The sequence below is a fragment of the Carassius gibelio genome, chromosome B17 (assembly GCF_023724105.1).
Source record: "Carassius gibelio isolate Cgi1373 ecotype wild population from Czech Republic chromosome B17, carGib1.2-hapl.c, whole genome shotgun sequence".
NCBI classification, from domain to species: domain Eukaryota; kingdom Metazoa; phylum Chordata; class Actinopteri; order Cypriniformes; family Cyprinidae; genus Carassius; species Carassius gibelio.
In genome coordinates this window covers 19,764,493-19,792,118 of record NC_068412.1, presented here as the reverse complement: position 1 = coordinate 19,792,118, position 27,626 = coordinate 19,764,493, and the positions used below count along the sequence as shown (strand labels likewise).

Below are 27,626 nucleotides of genomic sequence, written 5' to 3'. Positions count from 1 at the left end.
AGTGTTTGAATAGTTGCTGTAGTAGTCCTAGCAGTAATCTGTAGTGTGACATGCTGTTCTTCATCAAAAATTACTCAACATCTTTGTAATTCTTGCATAATTATTATACTATATTATATATATATGTTTTATTACTGAGTTGTGATTTAAAGATTCATATGTTTTCTAGCATTATATGCATATTTGAACCCGTTGGGACTTTCCAGGTCAGAACAGTTTTTATACTGTACAATCTGTATTTTTTTATCACTTACCCAAAAACCCTGCACCTAAACCTACTCCTCACAGAAAACGTTTAGCATTTTTAGATTTTCAAAACACTTTATATATGATTTATAACCCTTCATAAATGTATAACCCTATAGCTCTATATTTCCTCGCAGCCCGGTGAAACACACCAATTTGAAAAACTAATGGAATGCATAGTCGATATAAAAAATTGGATGACGAGTAATTTCTTACTGCTAAATTCAGAAAAAACAGAGGTGTTAATCATAGGGCCTAAAAACTCTACTTGTAATAACCTAGAACACTGTCTAAGACTTGATGGTTGCTCTGTCAATTCTTCGTCATCAGTTAGGAACCTAGGTGTGCTACTTGATCGCAATCTTTCCTTAGAAAGCCACGTTTCTAGCATTTGTAAAACTGCATTTTTCCATCTCAAAAATATATCTAAATTACGGCCTATGCTCTCAATGTCAAATGCAGAAATGTTAATCCATGCATTTATGACTTCAAGGTTAGACTATTGTAATGCTTTATTGGGTGGTTGTTCTGCACACTTAGTAAACAAACTACAGCTAGTCCAAAATGCAGCAGCAAGAGTTCTTACTAGAACCAGGAAGTATGACCATATTAGCCCGGTCCTGTCAACACTGCACTGGCTCCCTATCAAACATTGTATAGATTTTAAAATATTGCTTATTACTTATAAAGCCCTGAATGGTTTAGCACCTCAGTATTTGAATGAGCTCCTTTTACTTTATACTCCTCTACGTCCGCTACGTTCTCAAAACTCAGGCAATTTGATAATACCTAGAATATCAAAATCAACTGCGGGCGGCAGATCCTTTTCCTATTTGGCGCCTAAACTCTGGAATAACCTACCTAACATTGTTCGGGAGGCAGACACACTCAGTTTAAATCTAGATTAAAGACCCATCTCTTTAACCTGGCATACACATAACATACTAATATGCTTTTAATATCCAAATCCGTTAAAGGATTTTTAGGCTGCATTAATTAGGTAAACCGGAACCGGAACACTTCACATAACAGCGTACTTTCTATATCATTAGAAGAATGGCATCTACGCTAATATTTGTCTGTTTCTCTCTTGTTCCGAGGTCACTGTAGCCACCAGATCCAGTCTGTGTCCAGATCAGAGGGTCACTGCAGTCACCCGGATCCAGTACGTATCCAGACCAGATGGTGGATCAGCACCTAGAAAGGACCTCTACTGCCCTGAAAGACAGCAGAGACCAGGACAACTAGAGCCCCAGATACAGATCCCCTGTAAAGACCTTGTCTCAGAGGACCACCAGGACAAGACCACAGGAAACAGATGATTCTTCTGCACAATCTGACTTTGCTGCAGCCTGGAATTGAACTACTGGTTTCGTCTGGTCAGAGGAGAACTGGCCCCCCAACTGAGCCTGGTTTCTCCCAAGGTTTTTTTCTCCATTCTGTCACCGATGGAGTTTCGGTTCCTTGCCGCTGTCGCCTCTGGCTTGCTTAGTTGGGGTCACTTCATCTACAGCGATATATCATTGACTTGATTGCAAATTAAAACAGACACTATTTCAACTGAACAGAGATGACATAACTGAATTCAATGATGAACTGCCTTTAACTATCATTTTGCATTATTGAGACACTGTTTTCCAAATGAATGTTGTTCAGTGCTTTGGCGCAATGTATTTTGTTTAAAGCACTATATAAATAAAGGTGATTGATTGATTGATTAAGCTGGATAACTGTTTTCAACATTGATAATAATAATAATAATAATAATAATAATAATAATAATAATACGTTTCCTGAGTACCAATCAGCATATTAAACAAATTTATGAAGGCTTATCATATGACACTGTGTAATGGCTGCTGAAAATTCAGTTTTCCAATCACAGAAATAAATTAAATTTTAATATAAATCTAAACAGAATACAGATATTTTTACTGCATTTCTGCTCAAATAAATGCAACATCGAAGAGCATATGAGACTTCTTTCAAAAAGATTAAAAACTGGCCCCAAACTAAATATAAACACAAACATCTTGATGCTGTAAAAATGTCCTTCTTATTTGTCTTTCTTTCAGATTTTCTTTTCTACACAATAACCTCTCTATCTCAGCCTTCACAGAACTGTTGTCTATTCTATAGATCTATGTGTATTAGTTCAGTGCTGCCCCTCATATTGATCCTATAGGGACGGGAGACTGAGATCAGCGCAGGCATGTCTAGCCAAGGCTCATTGTTTAGGTTAATTGAGTTGCCTTTCAGTCAGTCACTCTCGACGTCACGTCAGTAATGAATAGGGATAGAACAGTTTTGGTATGGTTCAGTATGTGGTATGTTTAGGGAAAAACTATACTGTCAAATAAAAATTAAGAAAATAATAATAATAATAAAACTACAAGCAAAAGCAAATAAAGAACATGAGCACCCAAAAGAACGACTACAATAATATTAAAGAATAAATAGAATAATCAGTTGTCAGAATAAGAATAATTAGAAATGGTCAAGCAACCAATTCATATGACAATCTAAATTCGAGGTAAAATTAAAATGGAGTCAGATTAGATACTAAAATAGAGTCAGATTAGAATTAAACTTAAATTTAATAGCTTTGCGTGCTGAAAAGACAGAATGCACAAGAAACCTTCAGCCAGCATCGGATACCTTCCTTGGACCGAGTGCGCGGACCTTACACAAGTCAATCAATCACAATTACACAGAGCAGTGTTGTTACTGTTCGATTAAAATTAAGAAAGTGCTGTTACTTTAAAAGAATGCACTGATCCAGTGCACTTATACAGTTCAGTCAGCTATGTTTGCTACAGGATACTTACCAAGATGGGCATTTTGAAAAAGTTTGTGCAAATTTGACCACTTAAACACAATACTTCAGCGAGAGCTTAATTTTTGCATGTGTTTCCTTGCTTCGGGTGTGCGCACACAAATATGCTTTTTGTATGTTCTCATCATGGCAGCTGTTAGGTGGGGGCTACTTCAGGCAGTAGAACGGTCAGTCTGAGGGTAACAGTGTTGGCAAACCCTTTAGGAAACCAACCCTCAGGGGAACAATGCTCCTCTTGCACTCTTCAACTAGTCGAGCTGCCAAAAGAACGTGTTTGGCTCTTTACAAGGAGCGTACCAGCAGCTTTCTAGAGAGGAAGATTTGGCTGCACTGCTGCCCTCCAGGACTGTAGCAATGCCTGAATCTGATCCAGAAATGATGGCTATGCTTTCCGGGGCCACCGTAGGGTAGGGCTTCAGTTGAGTCCTCCACCATGTCCTGAGCCCTCAAGGCTTGACGATTGGTTCTTCAGAGTGGCCTGCACTAGTTTTCAGCACCCAGTTTGATGCCATTCATCCCAGTGGTGCATGAGGGAGCTTACCAGGTCATGAAAGGCACCTTTTTTTGGCCGGAAACTGACTTGCTAATTCCTCCTCCCTCACCACTCTCGATGGTGGTGCAGATAGGGAGTATATGGGGGACCCCGTATATTCAGGCTAAAGCACTGAGGGACCTGCACAAAGGTGGTCACGATCCGAAAGTTCTGAAAGAGCTCAGATCCCCAACTGACCTCACGCTATGAGCAAAAAAGTTCACTGCGGGTTCTCTGGGTCATGCAATGTCCACACTTTTGGTCCAGGAGCATCACCTTTGGCTGTGTCTGGTCAACATGAGGGATGCTCAAGTTCAGTTCCTCAAGGTCCATGTGATCCAGACCGACCTCTTCAGTGACACATCGAGAACACGGCCCAGCAGTTCTAGACTCCGGAGATCGCAAATCTGCTGCCGGTTCCTCCAGCCGATATGTAGACAGGGTTTTACGGCTATTACTTCATTTTGGAGGCACCTATATGCTTTCCCCCAGTGAGCCTTCTCGCACAGACACTGTGCAAGATCAGAGAGGGGGAGGATCAGGTCCTGCTTATGGCGCCCTACTGGCCCACTCGGACCTGGTTCCCGGAACTAATGCTCCTTGTGTCAGACCCCCCATCTCTGGCAGATTCCTTTGAGGTCTACTGACTTAGAGACGAGGCGGGGCACCCTTTGGCACCCACGTTCAGACCTCTGTAAACTTCACATCTGGTCCCTGGATGGGACAAGGAGGTTCTAGGTGACCTACCCCAAGAGCTAGTAGACACCATCACTTCGGCAAGAGCACTGTCTACAAGCACTTATGCCTTGAAGGAACCTGTTCATCGCGTGGTGTTCTTCTCACATGATGTTGAGAGTGACCAACTGAAAGGGAACGTCTCGGTTATGTATGTAACCCTCGTTCCCTGAAGGAGGGAATGGACACTTCACATCTTGTCGCCACAGCTGCTTTACCACCACTGAGTGGCCAGGTCACCTGCTCAGCTCCTCAGCGAAAACCTGAGTATGCGCTGCAACTGCTGCCTAGTTATTCGTTATTAGTTTTTATAATAACTAATAGTTATTAGTTACTCATGCTGCGATCAGAGGCAGCTGGATGGAATCGTCGCATGCCAATGTGCATTGGGTTGTTTAGTTGACACTCTAAGTGGATTGGTCTCTCCAAGTGAGATCCCAAAGTCAGTCATTACCGACGTGACATATCTATTCTGAAGACCATTATTTATATTTATTGTGAAGTTTTAGTGCATGATGAAGTTTCCTGCTGAGTTAAAGTCTGCATGAACATGTAGGATCATATGACCAGACACAGGGAGAGGAGTTAATTTTGACCATACCAGAAATGTGTATGTAACATGTTCCACTGATGCATAGGGTGGCTTCTTCTTTCCACCAATGTATGTATGTATAAATATACCAACTGATGTTAGCATGAAGTATACATTCTATTTTAAACAAACCACATGTTTCTGTACCTTGTAAGGAACTTGGTCAGTGGTATATAAGCTATGGTCACTGTTAAAGCCTTAGAGAAACTGAGAAACTGAGAGACTGAGAAATGGAGAAATGGAGAAATGAACATACAGCTGGCAAAGACAACAAGTTTCTCTCCTATGCCTGATACATATGTCAATAAAGATTTTTGACAAGGCAACTGGTATTCGGCCCTGTGATTGAATTTTAAGGGGACAAGACTGATTTTAGATCAACAATTCCCTCCTTCAAAAAAGACGAAACTTACAACATTCAAATTCAAAATGCAGTCACAGTCGCAGCCGCAATCTAACAACTTCCAAAGAGGTGTAGAGCTGGGTAAACACAAAAGATATAAAAAATCTTATAAGATGGGGACAAAAAATCCTAGATTTAACCGTTTTGCTCCTTATAGTGTGTGGTGTCCTTGGGGTTCCCCCCATGCATCAGGATTTGTTATCGCAACTCTGACGTTCTTCCAAGCAGATTCAGTCACTCTTAACACCTCACACCACAGGAAAATCTGATAAGATAATATTTAGAACCACCAAGATAATCAGGACATTACCTAGGATTGTAGGAAGGGGAGAAATCGGCCAAAATCAGCCCGATTATCTTGTGGTGTGTATCCAGCATAAGATGGCGAGATGGAAGAGGCAGATGCTCTTAATGCCTGGAGCTCTTACCTTATTTGTGTCCGTAATCACCAGAGACTGGCCACGGACCAGCTCACAGCCTCTTAACTAATTACACATTGTGGTTGAGAGGCAAAAACAGGAATTAGCACCATCACGGCCAGCGGCTGCCTCCCAATAACACCTAATTAAAACTTGATGAACGCCTGTGTCTGCGATATCCAAGTTCTCGCTGTAAGCCTTTCGCTGTCACTCATTAAACAGTACTTAGCTGCCAGTTGGTCCCCCTCCACCCCATCTTTCATCTCTCTCTCTCACTGGTAGTACTAGCACTAAGTGACAGGTTAATTGTAATAGCTGCTACACATAAACCGGGCTAAGTGTGAGGTAGTTGCAGAGCAGGAGGGGGACAAGGGGGAGACTTCACACGTCAGACTTGGCAGCTTTAATTGTAAGTTTTGGCCTCGCCATCAACGTTACATCTTCAAATCTCTTTCTTCTTGCACCATTCCTCTGTTTTCCCCCTGGCTCTTCACACACGCGTCTTCTCAGAGACAGACAGTGATTACGTGCACAAGAACGCCGAGTATAATGCTATCGGGCCTGTGTGTTGGAGAAGTGAATTAGAGCCTCTGATGCTGTTTCTACAGCGCCGAGCTTGATGAGGGGGCAGATGCCTTTGTGGTCTTATCATTAGAACACAATGGTCATGTTGTCATCAACCTTGCCATCTCCAATTGAAAAGACATGATTGTGTGTTGGGGGCTTTTTCCTCGCTCGCTCACTCCCCAGCTCCCCCCAGCCAGCCAGCCTCCCCCTCAGTCGCTTTGCGCTGAATAGAAGCAATTTTCAGAGAGCTATGAAATCACGTAATAGCTCCTAATATGCAGCTGCTCTGCTAGAAGCTGCAGCCACTATTTAAGTGGAAGTCATACACAATACGTGTTTATGGCGGAGGAAACATGAGCAAAGGCCAAGATTATTCACAAAAACACACACTCTTCTCTATCAAATAATGACCTATTTCATGCATTAAAATGAGAATGTAATGGATTTTTTTCCCTCCCCCCCAACACCACCGGCCATTTGTTGTGCTTTTTAAAATTTCGCCTTTTAATTCACATTTGAATTCCATGTTCCCCTGGCGAAGTAAAAGAAGGTGACATTTGTATAGAAGCACGAGAGAGGTGAAGTGTGGCGATTTGGTTTGGGAGGGACCCCAGAAAAAACTGACTGAGACTGAAACCTGTCGCTTTCCCCCTTCACCTAGGTGTGTGATTGATATCAATAACAAACTTCAGATTATGAGAGCGAAAGCATCCGATAGCTCCACTAATGTCTGCAAAAAGAACATCTCGGATGTCAATTTGGTACCTAATGTATTCATCAAAACATCCTACCCAGAATTACATAACCACCTGGGCAAAGTGAATGTAAACTCAAATACATAATTTGTTCACACATGTAATTTTGCAGTTTGAATAATATTAAAACAGGATTGGAAAACAGGTAAAACAAGGAAATGATGATTACGGAATAACTGGGCATGTCTATATAGAATGGTGTCATAGCTCTTGCAATATTCTGGGATCAAAGTCCAAAAGAGCAAAGCACATACAGCCTGGATTTCTTACAGATACTGAAGTGAAAGTAGTCTTTGTAAACCAATGTGTTTTAAAATACACTTCTTTTAATGTACTTCACAGAAGGATGTTTGATGTAAATTTGAAGATCTCTGAAGTTAATCTAAGATCTTAAAAACCAACCTTGTTCAAATTCTTTCAGCTTCCGTAAGGCCTCATCTCTCTCCTTTTGCATTTGTTTACTCTGAAAATAAATAAATCTGGTATCAAATTTATATCATATCATATATATGGTTTTCATCAAATATATTATATAATGTATACAGTATGTTTGGTTCAGTGTCCTGAATATAGTATGCACTAATACAATTCACAGATTCTATCATAAAAATATTTTTTTTATTTGAAACAGAACATCTGCATTTATTTAAAATGATTTATTTACCATCTCAAAAAATATAATTTCAAAGTGATAGGAAAAATTCTAGCATCACCAACACACCTTCAAGAATGTACAGAATGTACAAATTTTGAAGATTTTTTTAAATGTTTTTGAAAGAAGTCACATTCACTAAGGCTACATTTATTTACAGCGTTAGCAGTTATACTGTCACATATTATTCCAATTTAACATAACTCATTTCTATTTTAAAAGCTGAATTGTGAGCAGCCATTCTTCCAGTCTTTAACATCACATGCTCCTTCAGAAATCTTTCTAATCTACCCCTCCACCCCATTTTGATCACAAACCGATATGGTATAGAAGTTCAAAGAAAAAAGAAATAAGGGGTGAAAGAAAGCAAAGCATGACAGTAACCATCTTACCTCCTTTTTGATTTTTTCATTTTCTCTTTGAAGGATTTCATACTGGAGAAGTACTGCAGAAATACAAGGACGCCAGTTAAACATCTTTCACAACTTTGCATGAACTACACAGTATTGCAACACACTGTGTGGGAGATCAACTCAGAGGGAAACTTCTACTGCAAACTCATTTCCAGCGTGAGGACTGCTCATGGAAACAAGTGCTAATTCTGCCTGTTGTATGAATCAGCATCAGTTTTTCTGAATATGCATCAATTTTAGAACAGAAGACATGATCTGTAAAGGGTTTACAAACCACACTGTGTCTGGTTTATTCATGTCACAGTGATACAGACTACCATGGAAAACACCAGACAGCAACTTCAGTTTAATTTTCCCAAGTTCCAATCTTCGGTAGAATAATGGGAATAATCTTAATGTTATCTCTCTCTATTTATGAGTTCAGTAGGGCACTTTGAGCAAAACAAATCTTGCCTCAAGACATCTTTCAGAGTGCCATTTACTAACCTAATTCTAGAGGAAAATTAAACAGCAGTCAGGAACATTTACTCATTTCATTCCAACAATAATATCTGTAAGTAAAAAAAAAAATTAAAAAAAAAGTTGATGCGTTTTATCAAGAGTTGAAGAAAGTAACGACTGTCTTGATTTCATGTGACTTGATTTCAGACTCGACAGTATTGATTTCAACAGTTTTACATGGGTACTGTAAGTTATATAACTACATCTTTCAGAGACGGTATCTGCATCAAAGCTCTAAAAAACACTCGTAATACAGGCACAGCTATCATATTAATATTCAAATGGTCTAAGTCATTTAAATAATTATCACAACATGTCAATGGTCACATTTGTGCCCATTAGAAAACTCAGAACCCAATTCTGAAACTGTTTTATACACACTGAAATGTATAGTTCTAATGCACATTATATCAGAGTAAATATGCATTAGTTCTTGGTTAATCGACCACAAATTTCATCAAGTTTTACAGATCAGCTGAGAAATTGGTTCCCAATAACAATTATAAAAAGAAACAGTTTGTTCTATTTGGTTATACAAAGAATAAAATACATGTTTCTTAGCTGGGGAAAAAACATAATTAAATAGGTAAAGTTATGACAAAACAGGCTGCAATATACGTTTCATCTGTACATAAAAACAAAAGAAATGCCAGGATGTTAACCAAACATGTGTGTGCATGTCCAAACAAGCCTCTCAAAGCAAAGGATTTATGGAGCATTTCTAAAGGAGTATTTTCCGCTGCATGATGCAGAAGAGATTAGAAAGTACAGCGAATGTAATAATACAATCTTTGTTCCACTTCAGAATTTGTTGGTTTGTAAATAGATAAATTGTTTCCTCGAACTATTATGGGCTTATTCTTTCAGGGAAAAAGGTAAACAAAGTCGACATTGAGAATGTTTAGTTGAGTTTTAACTTACGGGGGGGAAAAAGAAAAGAAAAAAAAACACTAACGTTACTTCATGTAGGCCTGTTATTATAGTACCTGTGTTGACTGTTACACAGTTTCAGCAGCCTGTACACTTTACACTACTAAGCACACTGGTTAGGGCACACCAGCACTCCAAATGCATTCGACACCGTCACTCTTACCTTGGTTGGACAGGTCTGAAATCATTTTCACTTCTTTTTGCTCTCCCGTTGACGCCATTGAGAGGTCCTGTGAATACCGATGAACACTCCGGTTAAGCTCAGCGCGAGCTATACAGGAAATGACACCTGGTCACACCTACGGTCACCCGCGTGCTCTGATAAAGTAAAAATCTACCATGCAAACCATGGTTAATTTGTGGTTACCGTTTGTGTGTGTGTTTTACATGTAGTAAAACCATGGTTAATTTTCGTAAAGGTTTAGAAAATAAATTATTTTAAAACATCTCATTTCACACTCTCAGTAAATTCTCATAGTCCTCTTTTCTTTCTTTCTTTTTTTTTTTTTTAAATCATGGACATTTCAACCAGTGTCATTTAAATTTCTTACATTTTGTTATGTTTAACAGAGAGGAAACGAGAGGGTCGGAAATGACGTCTAAACATTTTGAGATTAAAATAGCATTTTAAATAACAGCATTTTATATATGCTAATACACACAATAATTATAAGTTACTTTCTGCTTGATCACACAAAATTATTGCTAGATGGGAAATGACACTCAAAAATAAAAAAGGTTCAAATTGATAGCCTGTTTACAAGATTGTTCCTGTTTTCTTTACCCACTCATCTTATTTTTCCTCTCCTTCCTAAACAAATACACTAAAACAAACAAACTTTAAAAAAAAAAAAAAAAAACTGAACACTTTTTTTTTTTAACAGTATAGGTCTGAGACACAGGAAAAACAATAAATTCTAACACAAAAATAGCACAAATAATTGAACAAAATGAAACTAGTTACTTTCAATAAAATTGCCAGAATTTAAAGAAACACCCACTAACTACAGGAACTTTGATATTGTTGCAGAAACTATTACATTGATAGGTTTTTTAAGGATAATCCCTTGGCACAGAAAACAACCCACTGGCATTTTCATTCGCTTCAGTTAACATTACTGATATTAGGACAAATAAATGAAGTAGTCAGCCAATCACGAAATAACAATATAATTTAATTCATCTGAGAGGTTTGACAGGTTTAACAGCAATCAACACAGGTAAAACACATTTACACATACAAGAGGGGAATGCTTAATCAGTCTTACATCTCATCACATAATTCAGAGCACAGATGCTGTAACCATCTCTATCCCTCCTCTAAAAGGGAAATAACAGCTCTGAGTGACAAGCATAAAGTGTACATGATCATTCAACACCTATAATTACCTGTCTGTCAGCATAACACAAACTAAGTTTGGTGCACAAACATTCATTCGAATTAGTTTTTTTGGACATTAAAATAAATAAAAGCAAATATTTTCAAAGGAAGGGCTGGAAATGAATTTGTAAATCAAATGTTCTCATGACTTGCATTGGAAATATGGCATTATTTGTGTGGCATTATTAATATGTGAGAGAGTGCATAAATTTGCAAGTAAGCCCTGAATTTTTCCCTTTGAGCTGAAATGTTTTTAATATTCTCTTTAGGCTTTGGACCGTGAAATAACTCACAAAAAAAGAAAGAAAAAAAAGACATGAACTACAGGACATTATGCATCTCCAAAATAAATCAGTGAAACAAAAGCAAATCATGATTACATATTCTATCCCCACAAAGTAAACACAAACATGTATAACACAACAACAAGGAGAAATGGAATAATCTCTGGTGGTCATAAAACATGGGATAATGACAGGCATGTTTACAGTATATAACCATTTTATGCATATTAAATATGTATTAACCCAGAGATATGCCCTGTAATTCTAACCAACACTTGTCAGAGTAGAGGTGGACACAAGGGGTGAGGTTTTTGGAGGGAGACAGGTCATGTGACCTTTAGTCTCCAGAAGGTGTAGTGGTCTTAGGAGGCTCAGTGACGGGCAGTGGACTCTCTCGGGTAGAATTCGGCCAGCGTGCTCTGAGGAATTCTCTTCAGCATTTCTTTGGGGAAGATTCGGAGTAACTGCCAACCAATGTCCAGCGTCTCAAACACAGTTCTGTTGTCATAGGGACCTAGAGAAATAGACACATACAAGTCACATGACATATGTATCATAACTTTTGAACCAACGGTCACATACTCAGGTTACTTATACAATTGGAATCTATGAGCCAAGACCAACAAAACGTATATTAATTTCCATCGTGGAAAATTTTGCACCAGATCCTTTCGACTTGCGTATGCTATATCTAACTGATTGTACTTGGTTTTCTTAAAGAGGTACAAAAAGTGGTCTTTTAAAGACCTGAAAAATCCCACCGAAAAAAAAAAAACATTTGTCAGAGACTTCAGGGAGATCTCAGATTATTTTTGAAAATATTCACCTTTTATCTTTAGAATTGTCTATTTAGCAAAGTAACCTGAAAAAAGTGTATCACGGTTACCAGTAAAATATTAAGCAGCACAACTGTTTTCAACACTGATAATAATAACACAGAATGATATTAGAAGCATATTAGAATGATTTCTGAAGGCTGGAGTAATGGCTGCAGAAAATTCTGCTTTACCATCACAGAACGATATTACATTATAAAATACATATGAATAGAAAACAGTTATTTTAACTGGTAATACAACTTCAAAATATTACTGCTTTTACTGCATTTTTAAATATGATTTCAGCCTTGGTGAGCATAAGACATTTCTTTCAAAAATATAATAGACTCCAACTTTTGATAGGTGTATACAGACAGATATAGAAACATAAAATATAATATAAAAAGCATTGTAATCAGATGTTTATTTCTCAGGGCTTTAATGCTTCAGCCTTCCAATTAGATTTACAGCCTTGTATTGAGCTTTGTGTTGCTTATAAGGTCAGTTCTGCTGACTGACACATAGCATCTATAATGGCATATTTCAGTTAAACAGAAAAGTGCTTCATTTGAAGGAAACACTATATTGTTCCATGATAATGCTGGGAGGATGAGTGAATGCATGTTTTGATCTCTGTAAACAGAAGCAATAACTGAGATTGTTGGAGTCCAACATGTGTTGGTGGAACAATGTCTTTTTCTACCAATGACAGTAACGACACAGCAGCTGTGTGACACATAGAAAGGAGGTGGATAGATTTCATCACCTAAATAGAGCTGTGATAAATATGAAATATCCACATACTTAATTTTTGTTAAGTGAAGTGGAGGGTTTGACGGAGACAGAGGCCTTGCACCTTGTGCCACGCTGAAGAGCGACAGCATTGAGAAGAACATTCACTGAGGTGAAAGTGCTTGCAGCATAGCAAGAGCAGTGTCTGATAGAAATACTGTCTAGTGGTTTCCGATATAGAACATAAAACAGCATAATAGTGCACACTCACACAGATGGAAGAACCTTGGAATTTAGGAAAAAAAATGTCTAGTGTGACGAAAAATGCTTAAAATAAAGCAAAAGTTTCATTAACCAGAGAAAGACTTAAGAATTAATTGGGTCATTGCGAGTACAGCTCTAACACTTCTGCCAAAATTAGACCCATGTAAAGTGAATGGGCCAATGTGGTACTGAAAACCACACGCTAGGGGTTTGTACCTTGAGTAATGAAATTCTTTTCAAACTTCTGCAGGAACTCCAGGTATAGCAGGTCATCTGAGGTCAAAGCTTCCTCACCCACCACAGCCTTCATGGCCTGAACATCTTTCCCAATAGCGTAACATGCATACTGTGGGATTAAAAGAGACACAGAGTCAGAATCAGCCTGAAAAACAAAAAAAAGCCTCTGTGGTATGAAGTTTCCACAACTAAATTACCAGCTGGTTAGAGACATCAGAGTGATCTTTGCGGGTCATGCCTTCTCCAATAGCGGACTTCATTAAACGAGAGAGAGATGGCAATACGTTGATGGGAGGATAGATCTTTAAGTGGAGGAAAAAAGAACAACGAAGAGTAAGGTTATGAAGTAATAGGAAAAACTGTGTTCAAACTTTGGAAACGTTCACTTTAAAGGTTAATTATTAAATATTAATGATAAATGCATGTATATGAAGCATACTAATGAGTCCTAGTGTACTTTCGCAGTTTCTGCACACTGCTTATGGATGCTCAAACTTCTCACCTGTCTGTTATGCAGTTGTCGGTCAACATACACCTGTCCCTCCGTGATGTATCCCGTCAGATCAGGGATCGGATGGGTGATATCTGTAAACAGTACAGGAAATTAAATTGGCAGATTTACTCAATTTTATGCAACCAAAACTGCTTTTCTAGTCATAGATAATGTTGATGTTGTTATTAAGGGCATTTGTAAACCATTTTATTTGCAGCCCCGGTCTGAAGATACTGACAGGTACAGTAGTAATAATGTGGTGTTTTTGACAGAACGGAACAGTGAGTTATTAAGATAGAAGGGCAAAGCAAATGAGAAAGTAGAAAGATAGAGGTTTTCTGGTGCTGCTATAATAGGGAACACCCATTCAGAAACACACACACACACACACACACACAGGTCCTTCACAAGGATGTTTCTATAGTAACCAAAGCCATCAAGAGTGCTAGTTACTGGGTGCAGTTGCTGTGTCCGGCCTGAACACAAAAATAAAGAAGTGCATATTTTATAGCACTAACTGTCCACAGTCATTCTGATTCTAGCAAGTTTTGTAAAGATGGAAGGACACTTTCAACACTGACGAAAACTAATGAAAATTCATTAAATTCATATACATTTAATCCAGCAATCAAGTGTACAAGAATGTGCATATGTGCTTGGCCGTAGTTTAGAGTCAAAGCTAAGAAGTGATCTAAAACTTGCAAAACCTTTATTAAGAACCATTACAGGATGTCCTCATTCGAAAAAAAAAATAAGAATAAATGAACTAACAAATATAAATAATAAATGAACCATAACAAACGAAATAAATAACCGAAATAACTAAACTACAGCTAAATAATTACATAAATATCCAAATAAACTAAACTATACTAACTAAATGAATAAATAAAACAACTAAATAAAATAACTGAATAAATAACAAAACATTTATATCTAAATAAATAAAATAACTGAAAAAAGCTACAACTACTAAATAATATATATAATAAAAAAAAACTAAACTGAAATAACTAAATAAAGATTTAGATTTAATTCAAGTTACTAAACTAAATACCTAACAAAATGAGATACTAGACTAAATTAGAACTAAAAATTGATTTAATAAAAATAATTAAAATAAGTAAACTAAAAAAAACGAACGTAATTATTGCATTTGAATTGTTTTCACCAGGCTGAATTCTGAAAAGTTTTATAGAAAAAATTAATAGCACACTTCTCAACAAACTGCTCAAAAAGAATAGGATGTGTTCCATGCTGAGGTTTAATATTTGTTGAAATGGCTTTAGATCTTTACATCATTAACAATTAGGTGTTATTTAAAAATAAATGTATGCGTGAATGTACCATCATTAGGCATGGTTAGAATGGGGATCTGTGTGATTGATCCATTCCTGCCCTCCACTCTTCCAGCACGCTCGTAGATCGTAGCAAGATCAGTGTACATGTAACCTGGAAAACCACGACGACCCGGCACCTCTTCACGGGCAGCAGAAACCTAAAACCACAACACATACAGACACAAGGGCAGTTTTACATCATGACAATTGAGATTCTGTGTATGCTGTGTATATAACAGTTTTCATTGTCTCCTGTGAAGTTACACAGGAGCATCTTCAATTTCTTGAGTTACAAGAAACTAAACCACAACATCTGTTCCACACAAACCGATCAAAGCCGGTCAAATGACGTTAATCTGTTTTCTACTTGCTGCATCTGCACACCTAGGCATTTTTATAAGCAGAAAATACACTCCGATCTTCTCCCAAGGTTAAAACGAGTGTAGACGTTGTTCTGAGCCTCACCTTTACCAGGCTGAATGGGAGAGGGAGTTAAATGTTAACGCTCCCGCGGCTATTTGAAAAGCAGGCAGCTTTGATAGAGCTGAATGTATCCCAAGGTTACAGAGGCAAAAAAATAAAAAAACAGGAGGCAATGGTCCTATCACATGCACGCAAACTATTTAGAATGAGCATTATGCGTTTGACACATCTAGACATCCAAACATGTTTTTGGCACAAAAATTATAATCATTGGCAAGAGGATGGAAGAAAGAAGATGCTGCCAGAAAAAAACATCTTCAGAAGGCTGAGGAACATGAAGTATACACAAATCTGTTTGTCTGTCAGAACGTCCCACTGCTATGTGCTATGACTGTGATTATTATGTGAAGTATATATCCACTTTATGGAATTCAGTATATTTAATGCAACACACTTCACTCTTCCAGGGCACAAAAAAAAATAAATAAATAAATAAATAAAATAATAATATATATATATATATATATATATATATATATAAATAAATAAATAAATAATAATTATATATCAAAGCCAACATTAAACTTGATTTATTTTTTTCTTATTTATATATTTTTTTTATATGTAATGTATGTAAATACTTATGTTAATTCTATTCAAAGATGTACAGAGAGTTGGACAAAGCATTTCCCTGCATGTTGTGCTTCAGTGTATGCATGTGACCAATAACACTTGATTTGATCTATCAATATGCCAACAAAGCCAATGTGTTGGTTTAACATCAGGTTTTGTTTAAAACACGATTTCTACACCTTGGCAGATGGTGCTGAAATCTATTCATTACAATTGGACACAGTGGCTCTTCAACATAAGCCACAGAGGAAACGCGATACTAACCGTAACGCTGGCCATTGCTCCAGCCTCCAATATTGTTCCGAATGTCAAGAGGAGGTTACTGTGCTTTTGTTACATGAGATTTTGCTCTTTCATAGCCATCATTGCTTTTTGTTCACTGCAAAACAGCTGGAATATGATATAAAGGAAATAGCCCTGTACATGCAATGTCAATTACTCGTATTGCTTAGTAGAGTTGAGAGATGCTAAGTAAGGTCATTATTAATATGATACATGATAACACAATATAAATGTGTTTGCTGTGCATCTAGCCTAAGTAGTGCACAGTACAATGGCTAGGAAAATACAATATGATATAGAGACTTAACAAGGTCAATTATGTTTAAGCAGGTATGAAATTCAAATGGAGAACAACATGACATATGATGATACAGGGCACTGGAAATATCACCATAAAGCACAGAAGGTGTTTCAGATTTGCCTGCCCTTGCATCTAATAGAAAAACCTACTTTTCCCTTGAATGCTTTTATAGCTATAAAATGTCAATATGAACTGTTTATATGAGATTCAAGTGCATTGTGACTCTGTAAAGGAGACCTTCAACCATGTCTGTTGAAATGGCTGAATTCACTATAACAAGATTTAATAAATAAAAGACATACATCCTTAAGAAAATGCATGTTCTTACAGCTTGTCCGTTTACCAATACAAACCCGCTGAAATATATTCCAAGCCTTTTAGGCTCACTAAAGCTGCCTTTATTCGACTCAAATGTATTGTGAAATATTGTTACAATTTAAACCGACTGTATGTATTTTAATATATTTTTAAAATGTAATGTATCCCTATGATGTTAAAGCTTAATTTCAGTATCATCACTCCAGTCTTCAGTGTCACATGATCCTTCTAAAATCATTCTAATATGCTGATTTGCTGCTCAAGATATACTGTATATATATTTACAGTTTTTATTTTCATTTGTGATTAATTTAATGTATTTGCTGTAGAAATGTTTTAATGAAGTAATCCCTTACCAATCCCAAACTTTTGAACTAAAGTGTAAAACCATACTACAGTCAGGGATCACCATGCATTTTTGTAATATGGAAAAGTGCACGTTTACTATTTTATTCCACTGGGGGAAAAGGCAAATGAGGTTTGAGCAATTTTAAGTATATGTTTATGCAAGTACATTAAAATCTACTTTTCTCAAAAATCTGAGGCTCTTGCATGTTAATGGCCCTTGATTCTGACATTCATTATAGGAAATGATTTTATCGATATGATATCGTCCTTACCTCTCTCAGAGCCTCTGCGTAGGAGCTCATGTCTGTGAGGATGACCAACACGTGCTTCTCACACTGATAAGCTAGATACTCCGCTGTGGTCAAAGCCAGACGCGGAGTGATGATGCGTTCAATGCTACATAGAACAATTCAAAAGATTCAAAGAGTCAATATCCATGTTATTCAAAATGCATTACATAAGAGGAAAGAGGTCATTTAAATGAATTCTCACGTAGGATCGTTGGCCAGGTTCAGGAACAAGCACACATTGTCCATAGAACCGTTCTCCTCAAAGTCTGACTTGAAGAAACGTGCAGTCTCCATGTTGACCTGGGATTAAAAAAAAAAATCCAGACTAAGACCTTCACTTCCTGTTTTATCAGACTCTAGCGAACTGACAATGTCAGGTAATTTCTTGTTCATTGTTCGACCAAAATCTCCACTATTCAGTTCAAAATGACCTCTTGAAGTACATTTCCTGGCAAAGGAAAATCCTTTTCCTTTTATAAAAGGTTTGGCTTTTTGACCACCCTGCACATAAAAGCAAGATATAGAGTTACAGTGCGTCAAAAGTGAATGCATTAGACACGAGTCTGCACTGGGAGCCCAGCAGCCACAGGACACAAGGCTGGGTCAGTGACATTTCAAGCATGGGTTAATGGAAGCCCTCCACACTTGAATACACAGGTGAAGCTGACACCTGACACAGGTAATACCTGTCTGAGAGGACAGACCGTAGCCACTCAGGTGACAATAACAAAGGTTTGGGAAGGAAGCAGACAGGTGAGGGCGGAAGGTTAAGGTGGTGTTGAGAACCAGGATTAAGACACCTACAAGGACCAACATTCACCCACTCACACAAAATGGACACAGTTTTACATTCCGTCCACTGAGAGGATCATTTTACACAAGCGTTCAGAAATACATGCAAACACTTGAGCCATGTATAGAGACCTAGATGTAAAACAAGATTTACTGTTGTAAAGAAAATGAACACGCAAGGAACCATGATAAGAATAAAAAAAACCACATAGTTGAAAACTGGCACAAATAAAGACAGAAAACATCTCACCCCCATGGCAGCAAAGACAATAGCGAAGTTTTCTGAACTGTAGTCCATCACATCTTTCGATTTCTGCACCAAACCAGCCTGACGACAAATCTGGGCAGCAATCTACCAATCAAAAAGCACAGAACAAAAAGAATTACTATTGTCCAATTTGATTCAAAAGAAAACATATATATATATAAAACGGGGTCAGGTAAGTTTCAATGTTTTTGAAAAAAGTGGTCATTATGCTCACTAAGGCTGCATTTATTTGATAAAGATACAGTAAAAAACACTATTGTGAAATGTAGTTATAATTTAAAATAACAGTTTTATAGTTTAACATACTGTAATGTGTGTGTGTGTGTGTGTGTGTGTGTGTGTGTATGTATGTATATATATATATATATATTTATATTCATGTATACTTATGTAATTTATTTTTGTGGTGGCATCGGTCAGTACTCCAGTCTTCAGTGTCACATGATGTGTCAGAAATCATTCTAATATGTTGCTCAAGAAATATTTCTTATTATTAACAATGTTGAAACACATTGTGCTCCTTAATATTTTTGCGGAAACATGATAGTAAAACAGTATTCATTTAAAATGGAAATGTTTTGTAACATTATAAATGTATTTACTGTCACTTTTGATTAATATAATACATTCTTTTATTAAAGTCATACTGATGGCAAAAGTTTCAACAGTAGTGTACAGTATATTATTTGAATCTCTGATATTAAACCTCATTTTGATCGATAAGAAAAAAAAACAATTCAATTATAGAAACAAAAATGAAATATCTGATACTATATTCTGTTTAGCATGTTGAACATTAACATACTATGGGGCTAAAATGAACATCAAATTTGAGTGAGTTTCTATAATGGACTATAAATATATGTGTGTATTTGCAACAAAGAGATTAAGACCACAAGCATGAGGAATTTCATGCTTATCACTTAATGTAATGGTCCTGGATGTCTAATCCAGCCTGACCCCTGTCTGAACTCTGACCCAGAACACCTGTTTCTCTGAGGGGATAAAGCCGGCTGTGACCCCACGACTCCTGTTTAATGAAACGAGAAACTTTTATATCACAGCACAGCGCCTTCATTAGCGAGACACTGAAACCCTCTTTACACTTGGGCTGTTGGAAGTTCACACCATTCAACCTTGGCTTTTGATCATATATCTTCATAACTGACAATCACCAGAGCTCTATTCTCTTTTCAAAGCCTATACACTGAAAACAGTACATTTTCCCCCCAGTTTAACCTGATTCATTAACTATTGTCCTATTCATCTCATTGCCATGACAGAATTCAATACTCTTCCTTCCTGCATGTGTATAGTTGACGATTCACTCTTTCAGACCTGGTACAGGTTTCTTTAGGCATGGAATTAACTCGCTTCAACATTCTAGCAGAACAATTTCAATATGTATACTTTTCAAAAAGCAGCGTAAAAGCAGAATTAACCTTGGTCTGGTGTTGGTTTTAATAGACTATATTCACGTTCTTTACAGGGCCTTAACAAAGGGTTTAAAAGGACAAAAACCCAGTGTGAAAAGCCCAAAAGTGTTGTGATTTATTATTATTGCTTGTTTGTATGACTTTAAGGCTGTTAATGGTCTGGTTGATGGTTTGGAGAAAACAGCTCTTGGGTGTTAAAATCTCAGGGTTGAGTGAACCAGCCAGTACTTATCACAAAACATCAACATGTGTATAGAAAGAGGATGTATAGAAAGCCTCATTTGCCAATTACCAAGAAAATATGCAATAGAGTGGCATATCTAATAAAGATCTCTCATATCTGCGACTGGACCCAAGAAAAGAAAATATGCTTTTTTCTATTGAATGTATATCGTACATACAATATTATATCTAAATAACTGAGAGGACATACACAGTAACTAACCATCCTGATTATGTAGCAGAAGAAAAAGAAAACCTTTGAAATGGTGCAAAATATACAATCAACTGAAAACGTACATAATAGAGATAATATAGAGTCAATGGTTTGAGAATTATTCATGTTCTTCTTTTGAGTTCAGAACTGAGGAGATTCTAAAACTCTGGTAAAGTACGTGTCTTTGAAGGTTTGAGGCCTTGACTGAAGTTGGGTGCTGTCATTTTATAACTCCAACTGAGGCTAAAACGAGGCTGTGAGGCTTAAAGATTATTTGACCTTGAATTACGAAAAACTAGTTCACAAAACATGCTTCACACAAAATAATTATAGTTATGAGAGTCAAATAGACTCTAGGGACTAGTAAACTAGCTATGATACAAAATGATAGAAATCATTGACCTTCCCACACTTCCTACTATTCCTACTCAGCCTACTTATATCCTTAACAGCTCATGTCGTGGGTTATTGCATTCATTTTCCAGCATGACGGCAGATGAGTTTGGCAGTTTACAGTCATTGCTACAAGAGCCTATTTGTGAGACAGAAATGACTTAAACTTAAGCAGCCTCTACATAATAATAAACTATGTGGAGTTGCATACTTGGTTATCCCTCACTAAAAGCCTTGAAAGTTAGGTTTCTGTGTGTATTTTCCCTCATCCGTTCATGAAATACTTAGTTGGTGGCAAAGAAATACTTTATGACCTCTGCTATGTCATCTGAAAGTTTGAGGAATCATTTATGATTCTTATCATTCAGTTCAGCAAGGACATCATACTCATCTTGGAACTAAACAAACCAACTGACCTAAAGCATGTACTGAATGTATTGATCAGTACTAAGTGGTTGGTTTTGTCTGCTTACTCTAGAGCTCTCGAAATCATACCGCTTCCTACCGCATTCACACGAGTGGAGAATGTGATGAAACAAACTCTGACCCACCTCACTGTTTCCACAGAAACACCACAGGGTGAAATCAATTACAGATCCCTCTCGAATTAACGTTAATCACACTGAATTGTCTCACTGGCGAGCATAATACAGAAAAAAGCGCTGAGGCTGCCTCACTGCTGCACAATAAAGTGCTAAATTTGATCACAACACTTCAAATGAGAGAATTTAAATAAATCCCTCTAGGTTTAATTAAAATAATTAAAACACACTGGCAAGCCGCACGGTCAGTATTGTATCATCGATTCCTGAATTGGGTTCTGTAGAAAGACACATTCCTGCAGTGCATTTCAGAGAAAGTTCAAATCTAGCTAGTTGAATGCAAAGACAAGGTGAATAATGTGGCCATGCGTTAAAAACAAAAGTACTGGAAATGTGTGCTAGTGATAATGAAATATACTGGTCAGGCCAAATAACTATCCAATATCAATAATCTTTTCTTTTAATGCTTAATATTTTTGTGGAAATGCATCACCATTCAAAAGTCTGAGGTAATAAATGAATAATTATTTTATTCAGCAAAGACGTGTTAAATTGACCAAAAGTGACAGTAAAAACATTCATGATGTAAAAGATTTCTTTTACAAATAAGTGCTGTTCTTTTTATTAAATCAAAGAATTCTGTAAAAGAAAAATGTTCACAAAAAGCAGGAAAAACAGTTAACATTAATCATAACCATTATTAATTTCTGAACACCGATAAAAATGGATAATTACAGGAATTTTTATTAGGAAAACATTAGGAAACTTGCATTTGCATTTTAAAATATATATGAATAAATATATAGAGTTATTTTAGATTGTAATAATATTTGACAATACAATATTTTTGATCAAATAAATGCAGCCTTGGTAGGTGTGTGTGTGTGTGTGTGTGTGTGTGTGTGTGTGTGTGTGTGTGCGTGTGTATGTATGTATGTATGTATGTATGTATATATATATATATATATATATATATATATATATATATATATATATAAGAAGAAAATCATGACAGAACAATATTTCATTTCATAATTTTCTAGTATCTTAATCTTAACTCAAAACAGAAACAACCTGCCACCTATATCAGCCAAATAATGTTGGCAGTGCCGTTAAAACACACCTCATTATGTGGTAGCCCAGCAGCACTGAAGATGGGGATCTTCTGTCCACGAGCGATACTGTTCATACCATCAATAGCAGAGATGCCCGTCTGGATCATTTCCTCAGGGTAGATTCGGCACTGAGGGTTGATGGGCTGACCTACGAATAGTCAAAGGGAGTTCAGTAGGGCTGTCCTCAATTTAGGATTTTTCTGGTCGACTAGTAGTCATTAATTTTAAGCATTAGTCGACTAATTGTACATTTATTATTAAACCATTTAAATCATTATTATGAGCCTTTAATAGCCTACATAGCATAATAAGCGCTCAAGAACATGCATAACGCTTACCACAGTTATAGTTATACTGATTTACAGACCACCCAAGCAGCAAACTGAATTCTTGTCAGAACTCAGTCAATTGCTAACATTAGCCTGTTCTGTGTAGTCCCAGGTTATCCTACTTGGTGAATTTTACATCCATGTCGACACTGTCTGCTCTAATACTGCTCAATTATTGACTGTACTGGACTGTACTGGTTTCAATCTTATTCAGAGCATTAACTTTCCAACTCACACTCACGGTCATTCACTTGATCAGGTCTGTACATCTGGTTTAAATAATTTCTCCGTTAGTTGTCTGGCTATTCCTATCTCTGATCTATTCTCTTATTTCTAATATCCTGGATGAGTATGCTCCAATTAGAACCAGGTCTGTTCCCATGTCCCACTCCTCTCCTTGGTTTAATAAAGAGCTTCGTGCTATGAAAGCAAAAAGCAGACAACTTGAACATCTTTTTAGGAAAACAGGTTTAACTGTCCATTATCTTGTTTATTCTGATTACATCAAGAACTACAAAACTGCCTTGAATGCAGCCCGCTCTTCTCATTTCTCCAGCATCATTAACAAAGCTAATAATAGGCCTAAAGCCATATTTAGAATGGTAAGCAAACTAATCCAGGCACAAAATCATAGTATCAGCCAACATGAATCTGAAGATTTGTGTTGTACTTTTTTACACCAGTTTCAGGGAAAGTCGGATGTTTTATGTGGGACTTTTGATGAAGAACCGACAATTTTTAATTGTTAACTAATCAATCTCTAATTGCTGATGTAATACAGAAATCAAATTCCCCTTCAAGCCGACTAGACCCTGCACCTACTTTTCTCCTGGAGCACTGTATCCCTGTTATTTCTGCCCCATCTATCAACATGTCTTTAATTTCTTCAAGTGTTCCTATCTCACTCAAAACTAATCTGGATCCTGTTAATCTATCAAACTACCGTCCAATCTTTAATCTGCCATTTGTATCTAAAATCATGGAAAAGACTGTTGCCTCTCAGCTGCAGTCATTTCTAGCTCGCAACAATCTCTTTGATATTTTCAGTCTGGTTTTCGCACACAGCACTGTACGGAAGATGCGCTAGTAAAGATTTTCAATGATTTTCAATGATCTATTTCTTTCTAGCCATTCAGGCAGTTTATCAATTATTTTATTACTTGACCTTAGCTCAGCTTTTGATAATATTTTGCATAAGATATTACTCTCTCGCCTTGCAGAAGTTGGCATCTCAGGTTCTGCATTATCCTGGTTCTCCTCATATCTCACAGACAGGCAATACTTCATCTCACTGTACAACTCCAAATCTCCTACTGTCTTGCTCAAACAAGAGTTCCCCAAGGCTCAGTTATTGGACCATTATCATGGTTTTAACTACCACTGTTATGCTGATGACATCCAGATATATACTGCTTGTCAACCAGATTCTACCCAGTCAATGACATCCTTATCTTCATGGGGCAGCTGTGGCCTAATGGTTAGAGAGCCAGACTAGTTGGTCGCCGCTTCGAGTCTCGTTGCTGGCAGGAGTTGTAGGTGGGAGGGAGTGAATGAAAAAAAGCGCTCTCTTCTACGCTCAATATCCATGGCTGAAGTGCCCTTGAGCAAGGCACTGAACCCCCAGTTGCTCCCCGGGTGCTGGATCTATAGCTGCCCACTGCTCCGGGTGTGTGTTCACGGTGTGTTCATTTCTCACTGCTGTGTGTGTGCACTTGGATGGGTTAAATGCAGAGCACCAATTCCGAGTATTGGTAACCATACTTGGCAAATGTCACGACTTTCACTTTCATGTGTCAGTGAGTTAAAGGATTGGCTACATTCAAATTTTCTTAGTCTGAACTTGAGTAAAAGAGACATTTTAATATTTGACGCTATTTCTATTTTTCCATCGGCTACTGTTATAAACTTAGGTATCATTCTAGACCCATCACTAACCTTGGGTGTTCATCTTCAGTTCTCTCTTCACAGCAGTTCAGTCAGTGTACTGTTTGAGTAAATGAATTACTCTGGGATATTGGATTGTTTCTACTCAGAGGGAGTGTCAGCCACATTAAAAAAGTTAACAGTTTCAGTCATTTGTGGATTAATGCTTATTGGAGACGCGAACCGTTTAAAATGATTCAGTTCGATTTGGTGAACTGGTTCAAAAAGATCCGGTTACATCGAGTGATTCGTTCGTGAACCGGATATAACAAACTGCTTTGTTTTGAACTCTCTCACAACAGACACGGAAGAGAAGACAATGCTATTTTTGCTACCAAAATGCTATTTTCGATGCTTCAAAAAATTCTAACTGACCCTCTGATGTCACATGGACTATTTTGATTATGTTTTTCTTACCTTTCTGGACATTATAACGTACACACAGTTTCAAAGGAGGGACTGAGTGCTCTCAGTCTAAATCTAAAATATCTTAAACAGTGTTCCAATGATGACCGGAGGTCTCACGGGTTTGGAACGACATGAAGGTGAGTTATAAATTACATAATTATGATTTTTCGATGAACTAACCCTTTAAGGAACGACTCGAAAACCCGAAAGACTCATGAGATGAACTAATCAATTCTCTTTCCAGCTCAGACTGCATTGACTGAAACAGGTGAACTAGACTTATTCCAGTACAGAACATATAGAATATTGCGAATGCGTGAATGAATGACTCCCCGATATAACTCGTTCTTCCCGAGTAACATTAAAGATTTGTTCAAAATGAACGATTTGTTCAAGAATGACCCATCACTAGTATAATCTGAGAATATTTGTTTTTTTCATTTGAATTGATTCATTTGAAAAGATTTCACTCTATATAGATATATTTTAATGTCTGTAAGGCAAAGATATAAGCTACACCGAGTTTTGTGCTCAAGTTCACAAAGACCGAGATGGCAGAAAGTGCATCATTGTTTGCTTTCATTATTTAAAAAAAAAGCGTGTTTTGTTTGTATTATTGTGAGTGCATGAAAATAAATGTAGAGTCTTTACAGATTTAAAGGTGTATTACTCATATCTGTTTGGCCAAAAATGACAAGTATTTTAGGAAAAAGTGAGTACATCGGCACCTCCATCTGTCCTGCAGTGAGCTCACTATGTTCAGCTTCCACTCTTCCACACTTGAACAGCGCAAATTTTTCTATGTTAACATTAGATTGAGTGGCCATGTAAAGTTGCTGCTACTTACATATTTTAGATAATAAGCTATATTTGAGGTCAATGAATGATAGGCGAGCATTTGGATGTCCTGCCCGATGTACTGTATTAAACCAGCCATTAATGATCTCTCAGTCAAGGACTGCGTGACTTTGCCAGTGGATTTTTTTTTCCTGCAACTAAGCGGCTAATAAAATGTAGGTCGACCAAGCCTTTTCTGGTCGACTATTGGGGGGCAGCCCTAGAGCAGAGTGAACTCACCTGAGCAAGAAAAAATATGGTACTTAAGAGTCTACAAAGTACAACTTCTGTTTCTAAAGAAGGAAAAGAAGGCTAAAGGAGAAAAAAAAAGATTTTCTTAAGGCAAAACTATCCACATTGGCCATGACAAATGATGAAGGCTTATATTTTAGAAAACCGTTTTCTCGTTAAATCTGGAGTGGTGTGACCTTGAGGCCTGATCAACCTTTTATTACGCCCCCTCTTATCTGTTCGGCTCATTCAAACATTGCCCTGAATCACCATTGTATACCTTTGATTGCTCAAAAGATCACCTTTGCCATTTCAGCTTAGCAGAGATCAGGGTCATGAGGTCAGTAAATGGCTTAAAAAGCACACAAAAATTCCCATTCAACCTCTCAAAAATTTCAAATACCAACAAGGAGGAATTTAAAGCATTGATGAACATATTCTGGCATGCTGGCCTCTAAACTAAGCTGTGTGCATGCCACACAAACGCAAAGACAAAGGACATTTAACATGGCTGGTGGCAGACTAATCAGCAAAGATGTGCAGCTAAAACATAAAATAAGGTTTACCTCAAATATACTAAACCTCTAGAGTTAATAAAATCACAGTACTGTTCAGTCATCTATGTGAGAAAACTCAAGAAAACAGTCTCTTACCATTGATGTCCAAATAGTCCTCAGCCAGAACAATAGGACCCCGGTCAATTGGTTTACCTGACCCGTTGAAAACACGTCCTGAGAAAAAATGGCAAGTTTTTCATGATGTCTGTCTGTATTGGTTAGAAGACACATAAAGACAGTGATGACATAGGCTGCAAAAGCGTCAGTTATATATGCTTACCAAGCATGTCTTCAGACACAGGTGTGCGCAAGATGTCACCAGTGAATTCACACGCGGTCTTCTTAGCGTCAACGCCTGAGGTGCCTTCAAACACCTGATGGGCACAAAATGTAAATATTTTTCAGTTATGACCTGATATTAACCTTAGATACTGCAAATATTGATGTCTAACAAATATATATAGAAAATAGTTATATTATAATTGTGAAACTTGTGTATTAAATAAATTCAATGCACGCAACCTGAAGTAGTTTAAGTCTTTGGTTCTTTTAAGTGCGAGGATTTTGACTCACATTTAACAAAAACCCACCAATTCACTATCTCAATAAATTAGACTATTTTAAATGAAAACCT

At 37.2% G+C, this 27,626-nt stretch overlaps 2 protein-coding genes across 4 annotated transcripts in view; both read right to left on the bottom strand.

Annotated features, from left to right (window-relative positions):
- Positions 1-9,910, bottom strand: part of shtn1 (shootin 1) — a 28,616-nt gene extending 18,706 nt beyond the window's left edge. For 2 of the 3 annotated variants that reach the window (XM_052580490.1, XM_052580489.1), the window contains exons 1-3: positions 9,745-9,902; positions 8,130-8,182; positions 7,488-7,548 (exon numbers count right to left, since the gene is read on the bottom strand). In XM_052580490.1, the coding sequence (XP_052436450.1) occupies positions 7,488-7,548; positions 8,130-8,182; positions 9,745-9,802 (172 nt within the window). In that variant the 5' untranslated portion in view covers positions 9,803-9,902. Of the gene's footprint in view, positions 1-7,487; positions 7,549-8,129; positions 8,183-9,744 lie in introns of all 3 variants that reach the window. The other variant, XM_052580488.1, reaches the window with a different exon arrangement.
- An 825-nt stretch (positions 9,911-10,735) lies between these two features.
- LOC127976212 (V-type proton ATPase subunit B, brain isoform) overlaps positions 10,736-27,626 on the bottom strand; it is a 29,099-nt gene continuing 12,208 nt past the window's right edge. Inside the window, exons 4-14 of the mRNA XM_052580484.1 lie at positions 27,273-27,366; positions 27,089-27,166; positions 22,716-22,855; positions 18,768-18,869; positions 17,928-18,025; positions 17,708-17,831; positions 15,138-15,288; positions 13,800-13,882; positions 13,495-13,599; positions 13,277-13,406; positions 10,736-11,760 (exon numbers count right to left, since the gene is read on the bottom strand). Coding sequence (XP_052436444.1) covers positions 11,618-11,760; positions 13,277-13,406; positions 13,495-13,599; positions 13,800-13,882; positions 15,138-15,288; positions 17,708-17,831; positions 17,928-18,025; positions 18,768-18,869; positions 22,716-22,855; positions 27,089-27,166; positions 27,273-27,366 — 1,248 coding nt within the window. The 3' untranslated portion in view covers positions 10,736-11,617. The remainder of the gene's footprint in view (positions 11,761-13,276; positions 13,407-13,494; positions 13,600-13,799; positions 13,883-15,137; positions 15,289-17,707; positions 17,832-17,927; positions 18,026-18,767; positions 18,870-22,715; positions 22,856-27,088; positions 27,167-27,272; positions 27,367-27,626) is intronic.